The 15805-nt window shown below is 42.6% G+C and overlaps 2 protein-coding genes across 3 annotated transcripts; one reads left to right on the top strand and one right to left on the bottom strand.

Annotated features, from left to right (window-relative positions):
* Window positions 1–1418: 1418 nt before the first annotated feature.
* nfe2l2a (nfe2 like bZIP transcription factor 2a) lies at window positions 1419–8203 on the top strand. The gene is made up of 5 exons (XM_062403205.1): window positions 1419–1600; window positions 4540–4809; window positions 5018–5110; window positions 5198–5392; window positions 6562–8203. Exons 1-5 carry the CDS (start codon window positions 1562–1564, stop codon window positions 7825–7827), a joined length of 1863 nt encoding a protein of 620 aa, XP_062259189.1. The 5' UTR covers window positions 1419–1561; the 3' UTR covers window positions 7828–8203.
* Window positions 8204–8884: 681 nt separating this feature from the next.
* On the bottom strand, window positions 8885–14913 carry hnrnpa3 (heterogeneous nuclear ribonucleoprotein A3). 2 transcript variants are annotated; one of them, XM_062403207.1, is made up of 11 exons: window positions 14760–14913; window positions 13868–13990; window positions 13619–13765; window positions 13334–13544; window positions 13149–13238; window positions 12971–13048; window positions 12433–12480; window positions 12158–12289; window positions 11931–12047; window positions 11771–11850; window positions 8885–10343 (listed from the first exon to the last, which is right to left on the bottom strand). In XM_062403207.1, exons 1-10 carry the CDS (start codon window positions 14763–14765, stop codon window positions 11786–11788), a joined length of 1017 nt encoding a protein of 338 aa, XP_062259191.1. In that variant the 5' UTR covers window positions 14766–14913; the 3' UTR covers window positions 8885–10343; window positions 11771–11785. The 2 variants fall into 2 exon arrangements, with proteins under 2 accessions (XP_062259191.1, XP_062259190.1); XM_062403206.1 differs by lacking the exon at window positions 8885–10343 and adding an exon at window positions 10982–11669.
* Window positions 14914–15805: the final 892 nt, after the last annotated feature.

Raw genomic sequence — 15805 nt, 5'->3', positions numbered from 1 at the left:
GTACCACAATAGAGATGTTGCAAGTAAAGGGCCCCCAGCATTCAAAGAACTGAAGTGAAATGAACAAAATGTCCTGAAAGTACCAACATTATATTCATCAAGTATTAGTGAGACGTATAGATCCACTATAGCACTAAGTAACACTGTTAAGAAAAGTGTTGAATAAATAAAGTTATTATTATCACTTTACATGATACAATTAATTGTTGCTTCCTGATACATCAGTGTTTGTATAGCTTCAACTTACTACAAACCATTTTATTGTCATAGTTTGTCAGATGGATCACTTGATAAACCCATCGTGTGTTTTGTTTCTAAAATCTTATAATCACCGGCAGTAACTTAACGGTATGTCGTCAAATATATGTCGATTGTTAAGTAAAATATTAACATCTCCTTTCTGAATGTAAAGGAAAGTACCTCAATCAAATAAACCATTCAAATATAAAGCTATCAAAGACGCTGCTTGATGGAAATGACATATCTTATTCTTAAGCGTAGTTTCAAGGTACTTTAAATACTGTCACTACTTTCTGGGAAAACTGTACTTTTTACTTTTCTACTTTTATTTCACAGTCGCACTCTTATTTGTTATTGCCCATGTTAAGATTGTATATATAAAACAATACACATATGATCAATAACTGAAAACAACATGCTGCAAATTTATACAATAAACTAAAGAGCAGTTAAAAGGAGCTCCATCTCCATTAACTACCACATTTAAGTGCTGTTACAAGTATATTAATCAATAATAATGATCCTAAATATGTTAATAGTTACGGAGGACCGATCTGCAAAAAAAGTACTACTGTATTGGTATTGAGTATCTCTACACTGCTGTACTTGCACTTCTCGTACTTCTTCCTCCCCTGAGTGACTTTTGACTTTACACGGGGCATTAGGGCCCCAGGGGCCTCCAGCTCCACACTGGTCTTGGTCACCAGCAGGGGGCGCTATGCACCAAACCAAACCCTAAAGATGACGGAGTTGAAATCATAATGGAAACGCAGTTTTTAGATTTATTACGATTCATGAGCTAGTTTATTCGCAGATAGAGAATTAAAACTGCTTCTCATATAATCATGAGAAGCAGTCATTTCACTTTATTTATAATCACATGGGCGCTCATGTTTAGGGGTCGTTATATAAACATGTATATATACATATATAAAAAATATATATATATACACATATTTATATATAGAAATATACATATATATGTTGTGTAGTGTTTTTATTTTGTAAGACGTCTACTTCCTGGCTGCCGTGTGCGCTATGCCCAGCGGGCTCCACAACGCATGCACACCCCGAGCCTCATCTCCAGCCTCATAGGCCGGAGAGAGGGGGACGATCCCGGCTGCGCAGCTCGGTGGGCAGGGCCTCGGCTGCTGTGATGTTCATTAGATAAAGAGGAAGCAATATTTCCCTCAGCTCAGCTGCTGCGACGGACTCTGTAGACAGACCCGGGACCGCTCGCCATTTTTAATCCAGCGTTTGGGGAATAACACGCACACGATTACCGGCCAGAAGGCGTCTCTTCGCGGCGGGACATATCTCCATGATGCTGGAAATGGAAGTGATGCATCCCAGCCAACAGGTAAAGGCGCAGTTTGTCATAAGGGGTCATGGGAGGAGGTGAGCGGGCTGACACGGACCTGCTGACTGTCTTATAATGTGATCTGATAGGGAGACAGCTCAGGTAAAAGTTGTATTCCTAAATATCTCTCACCAGTATAAAGTGACAGCCTGATTATAGTCGAGACCAGACATTATTAAATAAGAATAACAGCTCTGATATGGACAACACCATAACAACCCTTGGTGTTACATGGTTAAATGAAGATATGTTGAGTTTGTGCCACTTTCGGTTCTTCTTGTCATCAACTTGTGACGTTTACCTTCAGTAACTAAAAGACCTGCTAGAAAAAAAAATAATAATAATTATGACTGATCATTTCTTTCATCCTGACAAGTTTGGTAACTCAGAAAAACGTCTCTGGGATTTCTCGTAAATGCCCCCCCCCCCCCCTTCTTTCCCCTCCTGTCTCCTCCCAGCATGTGACCCCATGTCTAATACACACAAGCCATTGCATTGTGAATGATTTCTTGTAAAGGCCGCACTGTTTCCTCTGTCCTCACTGTTTGTTTTGAAGTTATGTATTTTATCACATGTCCCGTCGAAGAACCTTGTCGTCGCAGTGTAGACTCGTGTTCGTACAAACCAAATGAGGTGTAGATGATTCTTCCTTTCGTTGGAATCTGATCTAAGAGAATGGACGTGCCTAGTGGACTGAGGAGACCCTGAGGGGGTTGTTTTGGAACATGTGTTTCATCACCTGTGGTCATGGCTGGGTGAAGGTGTAATCAACTCAAGCCCCACTTGAGGCCCTCTCTTCATTTTAGCTGAAGGAGAGGTAAATGAACAACCCACACTTGAAAGCAAACACACTTTTTGTATCACTCCTCTATCACACCAGGAGGTTGGCTTGTTTTTTCAACATGTTTTGTGTCTTTGTGTTTCTCCCTTTTACATATATGGCTGTTTGTTGCTTTTTACTGAGGTCCCGGAATTCCACGTGATATTCTGAGCTAGTTTCCTTGTTTGGGTGCCAGTGCACAGGTCTTGTGACATCCTTAATCTCAGATACCAAACTGATAACCTGACCTCATAGACACACCCACATTTACACAACCTGTGTGCCGTTGATACTGAACATCAGGAAAGTGTAATTTCGGTTACGTGACAAGGCCAAGTGAAAGGGTGTGATTGAACTTTCCCTCGGCAGGTGAAGGACCATTTTTAGATTGTGGACTCGTGTGACTCGTCTGATGAGCTTATGAGGCGTGACCGAACCAAACAGACAATACGAGCGGTTTCTCACTCCTGAAAACACAGGTGACATCAAGAAAGTGTGTGGTGCTCAGATATCCCGCACGGACATTTCAGGGCACTTCCTCATTCCGGCAGAAGCCACAGTGTCTGGCTTTGTCCTCACCTCTGTCCGTGGGTGTGATTTACTGCAAGCGGCCTTAGTAACGCGTAATCCCTCGGCGGTCATGCCTCTGATGCAACACAGAGGCAAAGAGGGTTAGTGGGTTCTTATTTTCCCGTGACACAGTTGAAGTCACAAAAACGGTCAACAGAGTCTTAAAATACATACTGTTGGCTGTTATCATTATTGCTATTATTATAGATCGTCAGGGTTTAACACACAAACTGTTTTTCTGGGGTGAAAAACTTCCCCTCGGTTTCACATCCTTTTTTATTGTGTCTTGCTTCCTACAGGCCGCGTCTGTTACTAGCCATATGACTGCTTAAGGCATGATAAGGTTGAGGCCATTTACCCAAAAACTTGAGGAACAAACAAGTCACATGCTCTGACATATTCTGATGAAGCAGGGTCTGGGGCTTATGCAACATCCCAGGGCCTTGTGAAATGGTTTCCTTCTGTAAATAAGTAAAAGAGCAGAGGAAGAGGCCGACACAGTTTGTCTTAGACATTCTTGGTTTTAAGACAAAAATAACATGACAATAACGTTCGGCCCGGGAGGGAAAATAAACAGGACATGTTATTAGAATATCGTCAGAGTTGTTAACTTTGCCGTGTATTAACATTCTGTTATGTATATGTGTAAACACTAAATGTGACTTATTTACTTTGAGGACAGAACCAGGAATACACTAACAATACAGATAAATGTAAGGAAACAAGGTTTGTTATTCCACTCAGCAACATATATGAATTTGTTTGGATACATTAAAGAAAATTGAATAATAAAGCATCGAAGCTTCGCAGAATAAAGAAAAACCAAACTGTCTTTAACTATAACGCCTCTGCCCTGGCCAAACAGTCCCCTAATTGAAGTACATTTAAATTCACTAGATCTGGATTTTTATGTGGATATACGCCTAATTGCACACTAAATATCAGTCCCCTAAACACGGTTGATTTTTCCCTTCATCAAATATTCTCCGATATACCAAGGAAAATGTTGAAAAATGGCTTTAACAAGATCGTGTGCGTAATCCTGCTAACTAACAAACAAACTCAGATGAAAACAACAACTCCATTTAGAAGCTAATAAACCTATAACCTCCGGGTTTTATAAATGTCTTATAATATGAGATGAGTGTTTGGGGTTTAACTTTTCCTCCTTAAGATAACTTAACTGTAATACCAAGGCACTTGGATAAATTAGTTGGATTGTAATAAACAACCTCACACCTCGGGGTAATCAGATGGGCAATGATCTCTTTGGTAAAGGGTATCAAGTGAGGCTACTTGCTGGTGTGAGGTGGCGACAGGGGAAACAGAGCTGTTGATCTATTATTCATGCTGCTTCTCCCTGTTGACATTAGTGCTAGTGCTGTTGTCAGTTAACAGACACTGAGGGACAGGGTGTGGCAGGTGCAGCAGCCACGCTTCACAGCAGGGACGCCCTCCCTCGCTCCAGCGCCGCTCGCACTCTCGCTGCAGGGCAGCATGGCTGCAGCTCTGAACTCCCCTCAACTGATCCGAGGTTCTCTCTCCCCAGGACATGGACCTGATCGACATACTGTGGGAGCAGGACATTGATCTCGGAGCCAGGCGAGAGGTGTTTGACTACAACCACCGGCAGAAAGAGCATGAGCTGCAGAGGCAGCGGGAGCTCGAGGAAGAGAAGAGGCTGCATCTGCTCCGGGAGCAGGAGAAGGCCCTGCTCGCTCAGCTACAGCTCGATGAGGAGACGGGAGAGTACATACCCCGCCCGCTGCCTCCCGGCACCCCGCTGCAGTCCACTGTCCCACCTTTAGAGGTTACACAGGTACGAACATTAATGCTTCATTGCTCAGAGGTGTTCCGCTCCCACCACATGTGATGTATTGTAGCTAGGTTACCACAATATCCTGTGAAGGCACACAGGTGAGTCTGTATTTGCATCTGTGCATTCTGCAGCAGAAGAGACCTGAGCTCTATAAAGATAAATTCAATCTTTTGTATATTAAAATGATATGCCTTAACCTGTTGTGCAGAATGTCAGCTACACAGAGGAGAGTGGTGATGCCATGTCGTTTGATGAATGTTTAGAGCTACTGGCAGAGACGTTTCCTGTAGAGGAAACTGAGGTAAGAATATTGACCAAGTCATTTCCACACATTTCTAGCTGTTAACGCACTTTCGAGCTGGAACTGAACACTCTCACACTCTCGCAGGACACTTCAGTTTGCCTGGACACAGCAGCTGTGTCAGTGCCCGGCAGAAGGAGCAGCGCGATGATGTCCCCGGAGCAGCCTCCTCTGCCACCAGCCACCCTCTCCCCGGGTCTGATAGCCCCGCCACCACCACAGAGGATGTCCCTGGATATGGAGCAGGCCTGGATGGAGCTTTTGTCCCTCCCTGAGCTGCAGGTATAATACATGGATTCTATTGCCTCAATGGCACAGTGGTTTGTGTTGCGGACAAATACCCAAAGAATGCACCAATGGCAGGAGCCCTGCAGCAGGGGACAAACATGTTTTTGTGTGAGCTATGAGAACGAGTTCTCACATGTGTGGGGCTCATTCCACTGTGATTATGTTTCATTGTTGAGACCTTATAGAGCATTAGAGAGGTGGTTGCTCAAGGTATGATCCGTGTTTATGGTTCGTAGCCTCTAGCTTCATTTAGCAGAGCTAGAAGACATGTCCCATGTCCCACAGGCAGAAAGGTGGAGGTTTGTTTGTGGTGTTTTTTCCTTTGCTGCCTTATCAGTTTCGTTTCAAGGTAGCTCATATTTGCATTAGCCGGTGGGTGGAGTGTTTATGCCATTTGTAGCCTTGACCTCTCACTGCGTTAGGGAGAATAAACCTCAAATATGGCCATCAAGCGGCCCTGCATTAGTTCTTCTGACTAGCTGCTGATAAGACACATGTAATACAAACAAGGTTCAGTTTAGAAGCTGCTCTGTGCAGATAAGGTGGTCGGTTAACTTCACAGCAACAGTAAGCTAGGAGACTGGTATAAGTGATTACTGAGCTATTTCATCCACTGGATATTTTAGTTATTCGTGGAAATCACATCATAAACCAGAGGTTCTCAATTTTTTTACACTCAGTTATGTGAAATTACAACAAGACAATGTCTTAGAAAGATAATACACACAACTATATTTTTACCATGTCAACACAGAATACCATGTGTATCATTGGACTGATCTGTCAGCTGGAAAAAGTGCACGGCTAAAAATACCCTGGATCTCACTGACCAAATCTTTATTGTTTAAGCTTGCTTGAAATGGAATAAGGCAATTTCAACACAAACAGTAAATCCCAGATTATAATATTTGGTTCTGAATGAGATTAATGGAACTTCTTAAGTTTGGCATGTGGATATTTGGGCCGGTCTGAAAGCCTGTTACACAAGAAGATACGTTTTTGTGACAGATCATGAAAAGCAAAAAGAGCAGTGTACATACAACCACAACACTTGTACCACACACAGCTTCATGTTAAAGTCTGTGTATCCCATACTAAACACAACAAACGTGTACTGTCCTATGTTGATTGTATTCAAAAGATTCTTCATCTCTTTCTTCTAGCAATGCCTGAACATGCAAATGGAGGACACACTGGAGACGACCGCCTATACTCTTCCAAACAGCCCTGAAGTACCGAATCCAAACTTCACGTTTTACCCCATGACCAATCTCACAGAGGGGGAAACAAACAGTTTAAATGCTTGTTCTGCAGAGTTCATCAATACATTCGATGGACCTGTTCCCACTGTGGCTCCACCGGACAGTCTTAGCCAAATGGAGGTGAAGGCTCCTGAGTTAAATACTAACTTTGGCGCAGAAAGTTTCAGTGACATATTTTACCCCAACCCCATCCTGGAAGAGAGCAGCGGTCTGCAAGGCCTCGAAGGAAACGAAAGTTCAACCATGGCTGATATTCCAAACAAGCCTTCCTTCACACCCATGGACCTTTACAGCCTCTCCCCCGCAGATGCATTTGACAGAGGCAAACATAATCTATTGGCTGAAATGCCAGACTCAGATTCAGGCATCTCCTCAAACACAAGTCCAAATGCTAGTTCACCGGAAAAATCTGCATTTGGAGATGGGTCCTATGATTACAGTGATTCCGACATGGAGGAGATGGACCACAACCCTGGAAGCGTAGAGTCCGACTACTCAGAGATGCTCTCGCTAAATTTCCAACCAGATGATCTTCAGACAGTAGTTTCTGTATCCGCACAGATAGGACAGCCACACCTGCGTCATGAGAAGAAACCTAAACTATACAAGACAAACCTGGCAGAGGAGAGTGTCCACAACAACATGCCTTTCACCAAAGACAAGCAGAGGATGCACTCCGAGGTGCGTCTCCCCAGAGACGAGCAGAGGGCCAAGGCCCTCAAAATCCCCATGACCGTGAGCATGATTATCAACATGCCTGTTGACGACTTCAACGAGATGATGTCAAAGCACCCAATGAACGAGGCCCAGCTGGCCCTGGTCCGAGACATACGCCGCCGCGGGAAGAACAAAGTGGCAGCCCAGAACTGCCGCAAACGCAAGATGGAGAACATAGTGGGCCTGGAGGGCGAGCTGGACTCACTGAAGGATGAGAAGGAGCGTCTGCTGAGCGAAAAGAGCCAGAACATCACAGACCTGAAGGAGATGAAGCAGCAAGTCAACAGCTTGTACCGGGAGGTCTTCAGCATGCTGCGGGACGAGAAGGGGAATCCCTACTCGCCGTCCGAATACTCCCTCCAACAGTCCACCGACGGCAACGTCTTCCTCGTCCCTCGCGTTAAAAAGACTTTCATCAAGGCCGAGGACAACTACATGTCTCCCATGTAATATGGTACTGCGTTAACATAGTAATACTATGCAATAACCTTGTAGTCGCTCAGCTTTATAGTATCAGTAGCTCAGAACTATTGTATAGTTTTCGTTTACTCCTCTTGAATGTGTATTTTTGATATTTTACTTTTGTACTCTGATACGCTCACAGATCCAATATTGTATGTAAATATACATTTACTCGCATTTGAGATTAACTGTTATGTGGTATTTGTGTGTATATATAGTGTATATATATATATATTATATTCCTTAATGCTAATGATTGTTTCAATCATTGCTACCTATATTTTATAACTTTCCACTTCATGATTTGCTGCCGAGGTTATTTTTTTTTTATTTCTGTGCTTTTCAATAAACTATTCCATCGCTATACGGTCTCCAGTTTCCTGAGAAGAGAACATTGTGTTTTGAACTGCGACCACAGCCTGTAACAGATTGATGCCAGATGGATGTATAGCATAAGAATTGATTACATAACTTAGCACATGTTTTAGTGAGGTTTCGACTCGAAGGCTTTACCCTATAGGACCACTGAAGGGAGAACAAAATGAAACTCGTCACAGGTTCAATCCACTTTTCCCAATCTGCTTTCTTTTTATTGGAGCAAAGCTTGTTTGTACAGTAAACCAAATCTTTTAATGCTGTAAAAGTCCCTTCGTAAAAAAAAAAATAAAAAAAGAGATCACACCCACTGCAGTCATTGTGCTACACAACAAAGAGCATGATTGTTGAGCCACGGTGGAGTATGCTCAGTGTGTGAACCGTGCATGACAACTTCACAATGGCACACTGGCCAAGCATAGTCAAAGGTGGAGCCTTTCGCAATCATCGCGTGCTCTCTACGTGCACTTTCACATACAAACACCGCCCTTGGATCAACAGGCGTGTTCTGCACTTTAAACTTCAGAGTGTGTGTCGAACAGAAGTGGGACAAAGTCAGGTCGTCTGAATCAGGGAAATCTAACAAAACCTTTTGAGATTGATAACATACAAGTATCACACAAACATCGTGTCGCTTTTCAAATGATTTTCCCAAAAATAAATACTCACATCAAGAAAGAAGTTTTTATTTAAGAACATAAAACACACAATACATTTCCATTCACATCATTTAAACCAACAGCTGGTCACTGACACTGGTGAGTTTTCGACAAGCTCACGTTCATTACACTTTTATGTGTAATTAAGTCGTCATTCTACATTCCTCAGTAGAAACCTTATCCTGTAACTGTTTGCCAAACATGTCTTTGTCTTTTCCCCTGTGAGACTAACGTGACCTGGCTCTGTGTGAATCCTTTCAAATATAAAATGCTAAAAAAAAAGAAACTTTAAAAGCAGCATATTTGTGGATTCTACTTCTACAACAGACGCAAAACATATCTCACTCATTCTCAGTTTATTGAAGGTTGAAGATGCTTTTTGAGGCTTATTCTTCCTATAATTCTTTTTAAAAGGAAAAAATTATACAAAATCTAAATAACTTAGACATAAGAAATTATTGCTTTATCCATAAATACCTCAGAATTAGCTGATCAGTAGGTCGCATGTTTAAGAGTAAACTTCCCTTTAGATTTGAACTTATTTTTAATTCAATCAAATGTGCCATAGTAAAGTTTATAGCTAACACTTCCTGTACAGAATGCTGATTACTTTATAACCAGTTATTATTCCCTGCCATGTTCCTGTTTCTCACTAGCGATTGAACTTGTAATTGTAGTTGCTCTTAGTTCGTCTTCACACACGACATGTTTTCGGTTCAGCTTTTCGCTGATCTGACTTCTCTTTCTGACTGGGCTGTTGCCTTAACAACCAGCTCATTTAAGTGCTCCAACTCTTACATGTATGAAACACTAGTTCATTATACTGCTATGAGCGGTCTTATCATTGATCGAGCTGCTCTTTAGCACTATGTTTTTCTTTTTGCAACTCAGTGATCAGAGGCGATAACAAGGACCTTGTGTCTTATATGACTTGATTTATAAAAGACAGTTTTATCACTTAACTGATAACTTGCTATTAGTCTAAATGAATAAATTAAGATGTTTGCTAGTTAAAAGAAATTGTTTTGACAACCACTGTTTTGTTGACCCTTCACGTTTTTTTCCAAGAATAAAAGCCATTTATTAGTTCCACATGGTCTAATATTAACATCTGATGCTTTTCTATAATCTTTTCTTTAATAAATTCAGAGCTTTTCGCTCTTGGATTGTTAATTGGAGTGTTTCATCACTATCAACTTGATCAGAATTGGCTGAGAATAAAATGATAATAACACTACTACCGGTAAACCAAGCAGTATGGTCAAGGTCTCAGGCCGATTCTGGTTATGATGGAAGTATACTGGGCGTCATCCTGCTCAGTTTACCTTAGAAGGCCTCGTAACATATGCACTGTTAATATAACAATATGAGCAGCCTTGGGATAATATTTTGAAAAGGTCTTACCCATCCAGAACCTTCCATGTTATCAGGTCTTTACAGATTTTCCGCAAGAAGAGACTCTTTCCAAATCTGTAAATCAAGCAAAGTGGTTACTCTTACCTGCTCCATCTTCTTAAAGTCAGCTTTTTGTGAAATATACTCACTCCCTTTCCTCGTTAATGTCTCAACTCTAGCATTGGCTGGCAAAACTTAAGTATCTCTGACTTAAAGAGTGGATCTCCAATGTGTCCGGGAACTAGTCTTTCTTCGCTAGCACCGGCTGCTGAAGGGCTTAGCTAGTCTCGAAAATAATGATGATTGATGCTCACTACCAGGCCCGACACTGCAAGCTTCCTCCATGGGCGTCGATGCTGCCTTCTCCTTTCTCTCTCAAACTGCTGACTGGTCCACTGTGCTGGGGGCTGAAGACGTCCTGTCTGACAGTCATCTGCAATCTTCCACACTAGCGATGCTGAGGGCCAGACTGCAGGTGCTTGTGGCTGTTAAACTCCTACTGGCTCAACACTGGCATATGTGTTGTATGGGCCCTTGCACTAGGACTACCCAAGACTCCCTCATTGACCTTCATTCAAGTAAATACATTGAATATGAATACACACTGCATTCAACCACATTACGTCTGAAATAAAACTCTCAGAAGGTGAGAGAGTTCTGGACAGGCTGGTTTGCTAAACTTCACATGGATAAAAGAGAAGACAACAGATAACTCATTTCATCTTTTTTTTCTGAACCAATGACGCACTGAACCTTGTGTTACTTTACTACACAGTTTTATTCACTCTTTTTCTACTAATCAAAATATTTGAACAAATCTAGAATTCGGTTTACTAGGAACAAGAAGAGTGAGGGATTCCCTTGATTCTAATTCAGATTCCTCATGAGTTTGACATTGGTACTATGAACCATTTACATACTGTGCTTCACATTCAAAAAAAAAAATAAAAAAAATCAAACATACACTTGACACTTGGAATTGAGCACTCATAATAATGTGAGAAAGCAAAGTGGTGTAATTCTAGCTCATCTGAGGGCCTGATGCAACTATGTTATTTGACAAAAAACAAATTAAAAGACAAAATTCATTGCCCAGCAGATGTTAAGATCGGACTTAATAAAAAACAAAAACAACAATTTAATCTTCACTCCTGATACCATAGGCACAATATACACACACTTCAGTGCACAAAGGGAAAATGTCTTTGTCGGGGAACATCTATCACAAATAGGGAAGGGTATCATCTGCACTCATGTCCTGTGTATACAGTCCTTCTTGCTTCAGTAAAGTCTGACTTGTGTGTTCCTCTAATGCTTTCAGATGACTGCCTCAAAGTAACCTGCAGCTTTCCTGACCATTCCTTTGCTCACCTCCTCGCCTCTCCTGCTAAGAACTGAAGCCTGTTGAATGGATACAGGATAGAACAAATAGTTATTCTGCACTTTCATGAGCTCACTCTGTACTGTGCTAAGAGGGAGATGTGAAACTGAACGGTACTTACCGAAACATGAAATATTTAATACCGCCGCGAGCCGTAGCCGCCGCCACCACCGCCGCCGCCGCCACCAGAGTTGTAGCCACCTGTGGAGAAGGATTTGATCACTGGATGTGTCATTTTGAGATCAGTTTGTGACATGAACAGTTAGGAGGGTAAATCTCACCTCCATATGGTGCACCCGAGTTTCTGCCACCAAAGTTGTTTCCCTTCATGGGCCCATAGCTGGACTGCTGTCCACCATAATTTCCAAAATCGTTGTAATTTCCACCTCCTCCATAACCTGAATATGCGAAATGTCAATATTATGGCCAGGCTTGATTCCAGATGTCTCGTGCTCGTGCATAGCACTAAATGTAACATGCAGAATTCTTGTTTCAATTCCATTTTTACCTCCACCATTGCCTCCATAGCCTCCATCGCCACCATATCCTCCTCCGTGGTTGCCGTACCCTGGGCCACCACCTCCGTAGCCCCCTCGGCCTCCTCCATAACCTTGACCTCCTCCATAATTTCCTCCTGAACCTAAAATAGTGAAAAACATGCAAACCTTCTTTATTAACGTGACCCAATCAACTCATGTGTGGTATTTACATAATATAGTTGTAAAACACTTACTGAAGACATGTATTCATTATATATATCCTAAAGATTTAAAAACAACTCACCATTGTCATAATCATCACCGTAACCCCCTCTGCTTCCCCCATAGCCACCTGAAAATGACAATGAGGATGGAACGTTTATTATAACAACAGTGACTTCTTTGTTTATTCTTCAAGTCTTGTCACAGATGAGACCAGGTAAATATGATAAGGCCACTTTGTGTTGAGCTTCTGCGGGATAATAGTATTTCGAAATGCTGACATATGTCGATCATCAACATTTCACAAAAACGACAGAGACAAACGTCTATCGCCTTTGGCTCTGTAACCATTTGCATACACAAAGGGAGAGTTCACAGGCACAGCTGATGGAACAGATTAGAACTGTAGTCTGGTCAGGCCAAGTTGAGAAACTGGTTCAGTTGGTTATGACCGTGCCCATTAAATTGCTTACATTTGATCAAAAGAAGAGATGCATTAAATTGCGAAGGTGAAACTATGTTGTAAACTCCTTTCGTCAAACAAACCTCCCATACCTGCATTTGTGAGAAAGAGATTTTTGAGACCAGACACTTTCATCAGATAAGTGAATTGGACTCACCTCTGCCACCACTGAAGTTGCCACCACCTCCAAAATTACTCCCTCTGCCCATGTAGTTTCCGGATCCTCCACTCCTGTCTGATAAGAACAAGGTTGCCAATTTTTTAAACAGAATTAGACACTTAAAAATATATAATAGTGTAAACCTAATTTGATGTTCCATGTGAAGTGCACTTACCTCTGTCGTTTGACATGGCGCACATTTCCTGTTTTGACAGAGCTTTCCTGACCTCACAATTGTGGGAGTTGATTGAGTGGAACTTCTGAGCTGCAAGGACAAAGAAGAAAAAGAATGTAGTTCTGCAGCATTACTTAACATTTCCTAACAGCCAAGAAATCTATAAAATCTTAACATCCACATACCAACTATTTTATCAACAGTGTCGTGGTCATCGAAGGAGACGAAGCAGAACCCCCTCTTCTTCCCGGTGGAGCGTTCCTCCATGATGTCGATGCATTCGATCTTCCCGTATTTCTCAAAATGCTCCCGGATGTGGTACTCCTCGGTGTCCTCCTTGATTCCACCGACAAAGATCTTTTTCACCGTCATGTGGGCGCCGGGTTTGTTGGAGTCCTGAAACCGAGTGCATCGGTGAGCGCACATTAAATATTAACTTTGGAATCTGCCGTCCGGTCAGGGACTTTTACCTCTCTGGACACAGCCCTCTTGGGCTCAACGACGCGGCCGTCTACTTTGTGCGGCCTCGCTTTCATGGCCTCGTCGACTTCCACCGTGGAGGCATACGTTACAAAGCCGAACCCCCTCGACCGCTTGCTGCTGGGGTCCCTCATCACCTGGAAACGACACACTGGCTCATGTCAACAGCTGGAGGGGCGTGTGTTGTGTGGTCATGTTTTGAAATGTCCTGTGTATTCTCAGATGTGACAGGTACGTACCACACAGTCCGTGAGGCTTCCCCATTGCTCAAAATGGGCCCGTAAACTCTCCTCCGTGGTTTCGAAGCTCAGCCCTCCGATGAAGAGTTTCCTGAGCTGCTCGGGCTCCTTAGATTCACAGTCCTAAGGAAAAAGAAAAGAAGCAAAACCAGAGAGGAAATGAAGTTATGTCGTAAATGCTGTTACAGAATATCACTATCATACGTCATAATCATGGGTACACAGCGTTCTTAGCTATCACAGTAGAAAATGTGCTTGTATCCGTCACTATATCCTTGACAGCCGATACGTTGAGGTGATTCCAGCGGTGGCACCAGGCCAAGCTAACTGCGCTTGTTAAAAGGTAAACTTACATTTTATTTGAGGCAACAGACCTACATTTTATCTTCTTCATCAAATAAAACATTTGATATCGAAACTGAAAATCACCAGGGCGAAGCTAACTGTGCGGAAAACCGACTGAGGGGCCTAGTTAGCTTTAGCAACAAGCTAGCTTACTCCGATATAGCCGCAGATCCACTACTGTGCTATTACATAATTCATATATATATATATATATATATATATATACTACAACAAGTAGCCGCATTAATACATTAAATGTAAAAGTGATAGGGGAGAATCGTGACAACTATCCAAAACCCAACGTAGAGCCGTCAAGTGCCAAAACCGCCCAGTTAGCTTGTAGCATTTATGACAGCCCTTAGCTTAGCTTAGCCGGGGCTGTAAGCTAGCTCTTGAGCTGCGTGGCAGCTGCAGAAAATCCGCACACGAAACCGCAACACCGCACAGTCCCGCACCAGTTTTGCACATGCGTCACAGTTTACCAGCGGGTTTGCAGCATTCGTACAATGCACGATGGTTTAATTTGCAGCATTTGCGAGCAACTCACCTCCATTTCGCTGATGTACGTGGTTTCGCAGGCGCAGACGTCAGCGGGTCACGTGACGCGGGAAGCGGTGACGATGAGGATGCTGCTGCAGAACGTCTGCTCTGTCCAACCTGGACCTTTCAGTACTAATACAGCGCACTGTCGCTACTGTGGCGCGCGTCTACGAACTCTAAGGTTTTAATCTAGTCATAGGAGACATTTTGTTCTACGGTTCAATCGTATACAGCTAAATTAGTACAAAAGCGAAACTTTGCGCCATCTACTGGTTAAGAGAAAAACAATGACCCCCTCATCAGACCCTGTCCTGTTGGGGCAGCCCTCAGCCCTTCATGGCTGCAGCATTTCATTCAAAAGAGCACATGTTACGCTGCTGATTTCCAAGAGGAAAATACACAATGCTGTTCAAGGAGTTTTAAATATTTCGCCCATGCAATAGGATCATCTGGTAATTGTCTTATTGGTCTGGAGCTGCAGGACGACTTCAAGTCTACAGCCACAAACACAAAGGCTCGTCTTCAGGTACAAGAAGAACAAAGAGTCCTGCAGCAGATGAGCGAGCCCCACAGAGCCCAAGTCCCACAAGTCTGGGATCACACGAAAAGACACTGAGACACAACACATTAGTGTCAAAATACGTGGAGCGACCTACATGAGAAGCATACCGTGAAAGAAAGGTGCACCTTTGTCCCAAGGAAAAATTATACAGTTTCTTGGGCACGACATTTTTTTATTTATTGCACACTGTATGAAGTTCACGTATGAAATAGATGTTTGAAACCATCTTCACTTCGATGCACCCCCCCCCCCCCCCAAAAACTTGGAGACAGCTGGATTGAGATGATTTCGGATCTCAGTTGTTCACATAATTTACTACTGGTTTTGCAGGAAACAAATAATCCTGCAGAAGGAAAAAGAGGATGCTCTAATAATCTCACTTAATTTGAATGAATTTTATGTGGTATATTGTCAAAGCCAGGAAACATGAAAAAAAAAAAACTAGCTGTAGAAAACAAATATCCTGTGACAGGTTCAGGTATGAGCCGGAT

This window comes from Platichthys flesus, chromosome 13 (genome assembly GCF_949316205.1).
Source record: "Platichthys flesus chromosome 13, fPlaFle2.1, whole genome shotgun sequence".
NCBI classification, from domain to species: domain Eukaryota; kingdom Metazoa; phylum Chordata; class Actinopteri; order Pleuronectiformes; family Pleuronectidae; genus Platichthys; species Platichthys flesus.
This window is presented reverse-complemented; position numbering and strand designations above follow the sequence as displayed.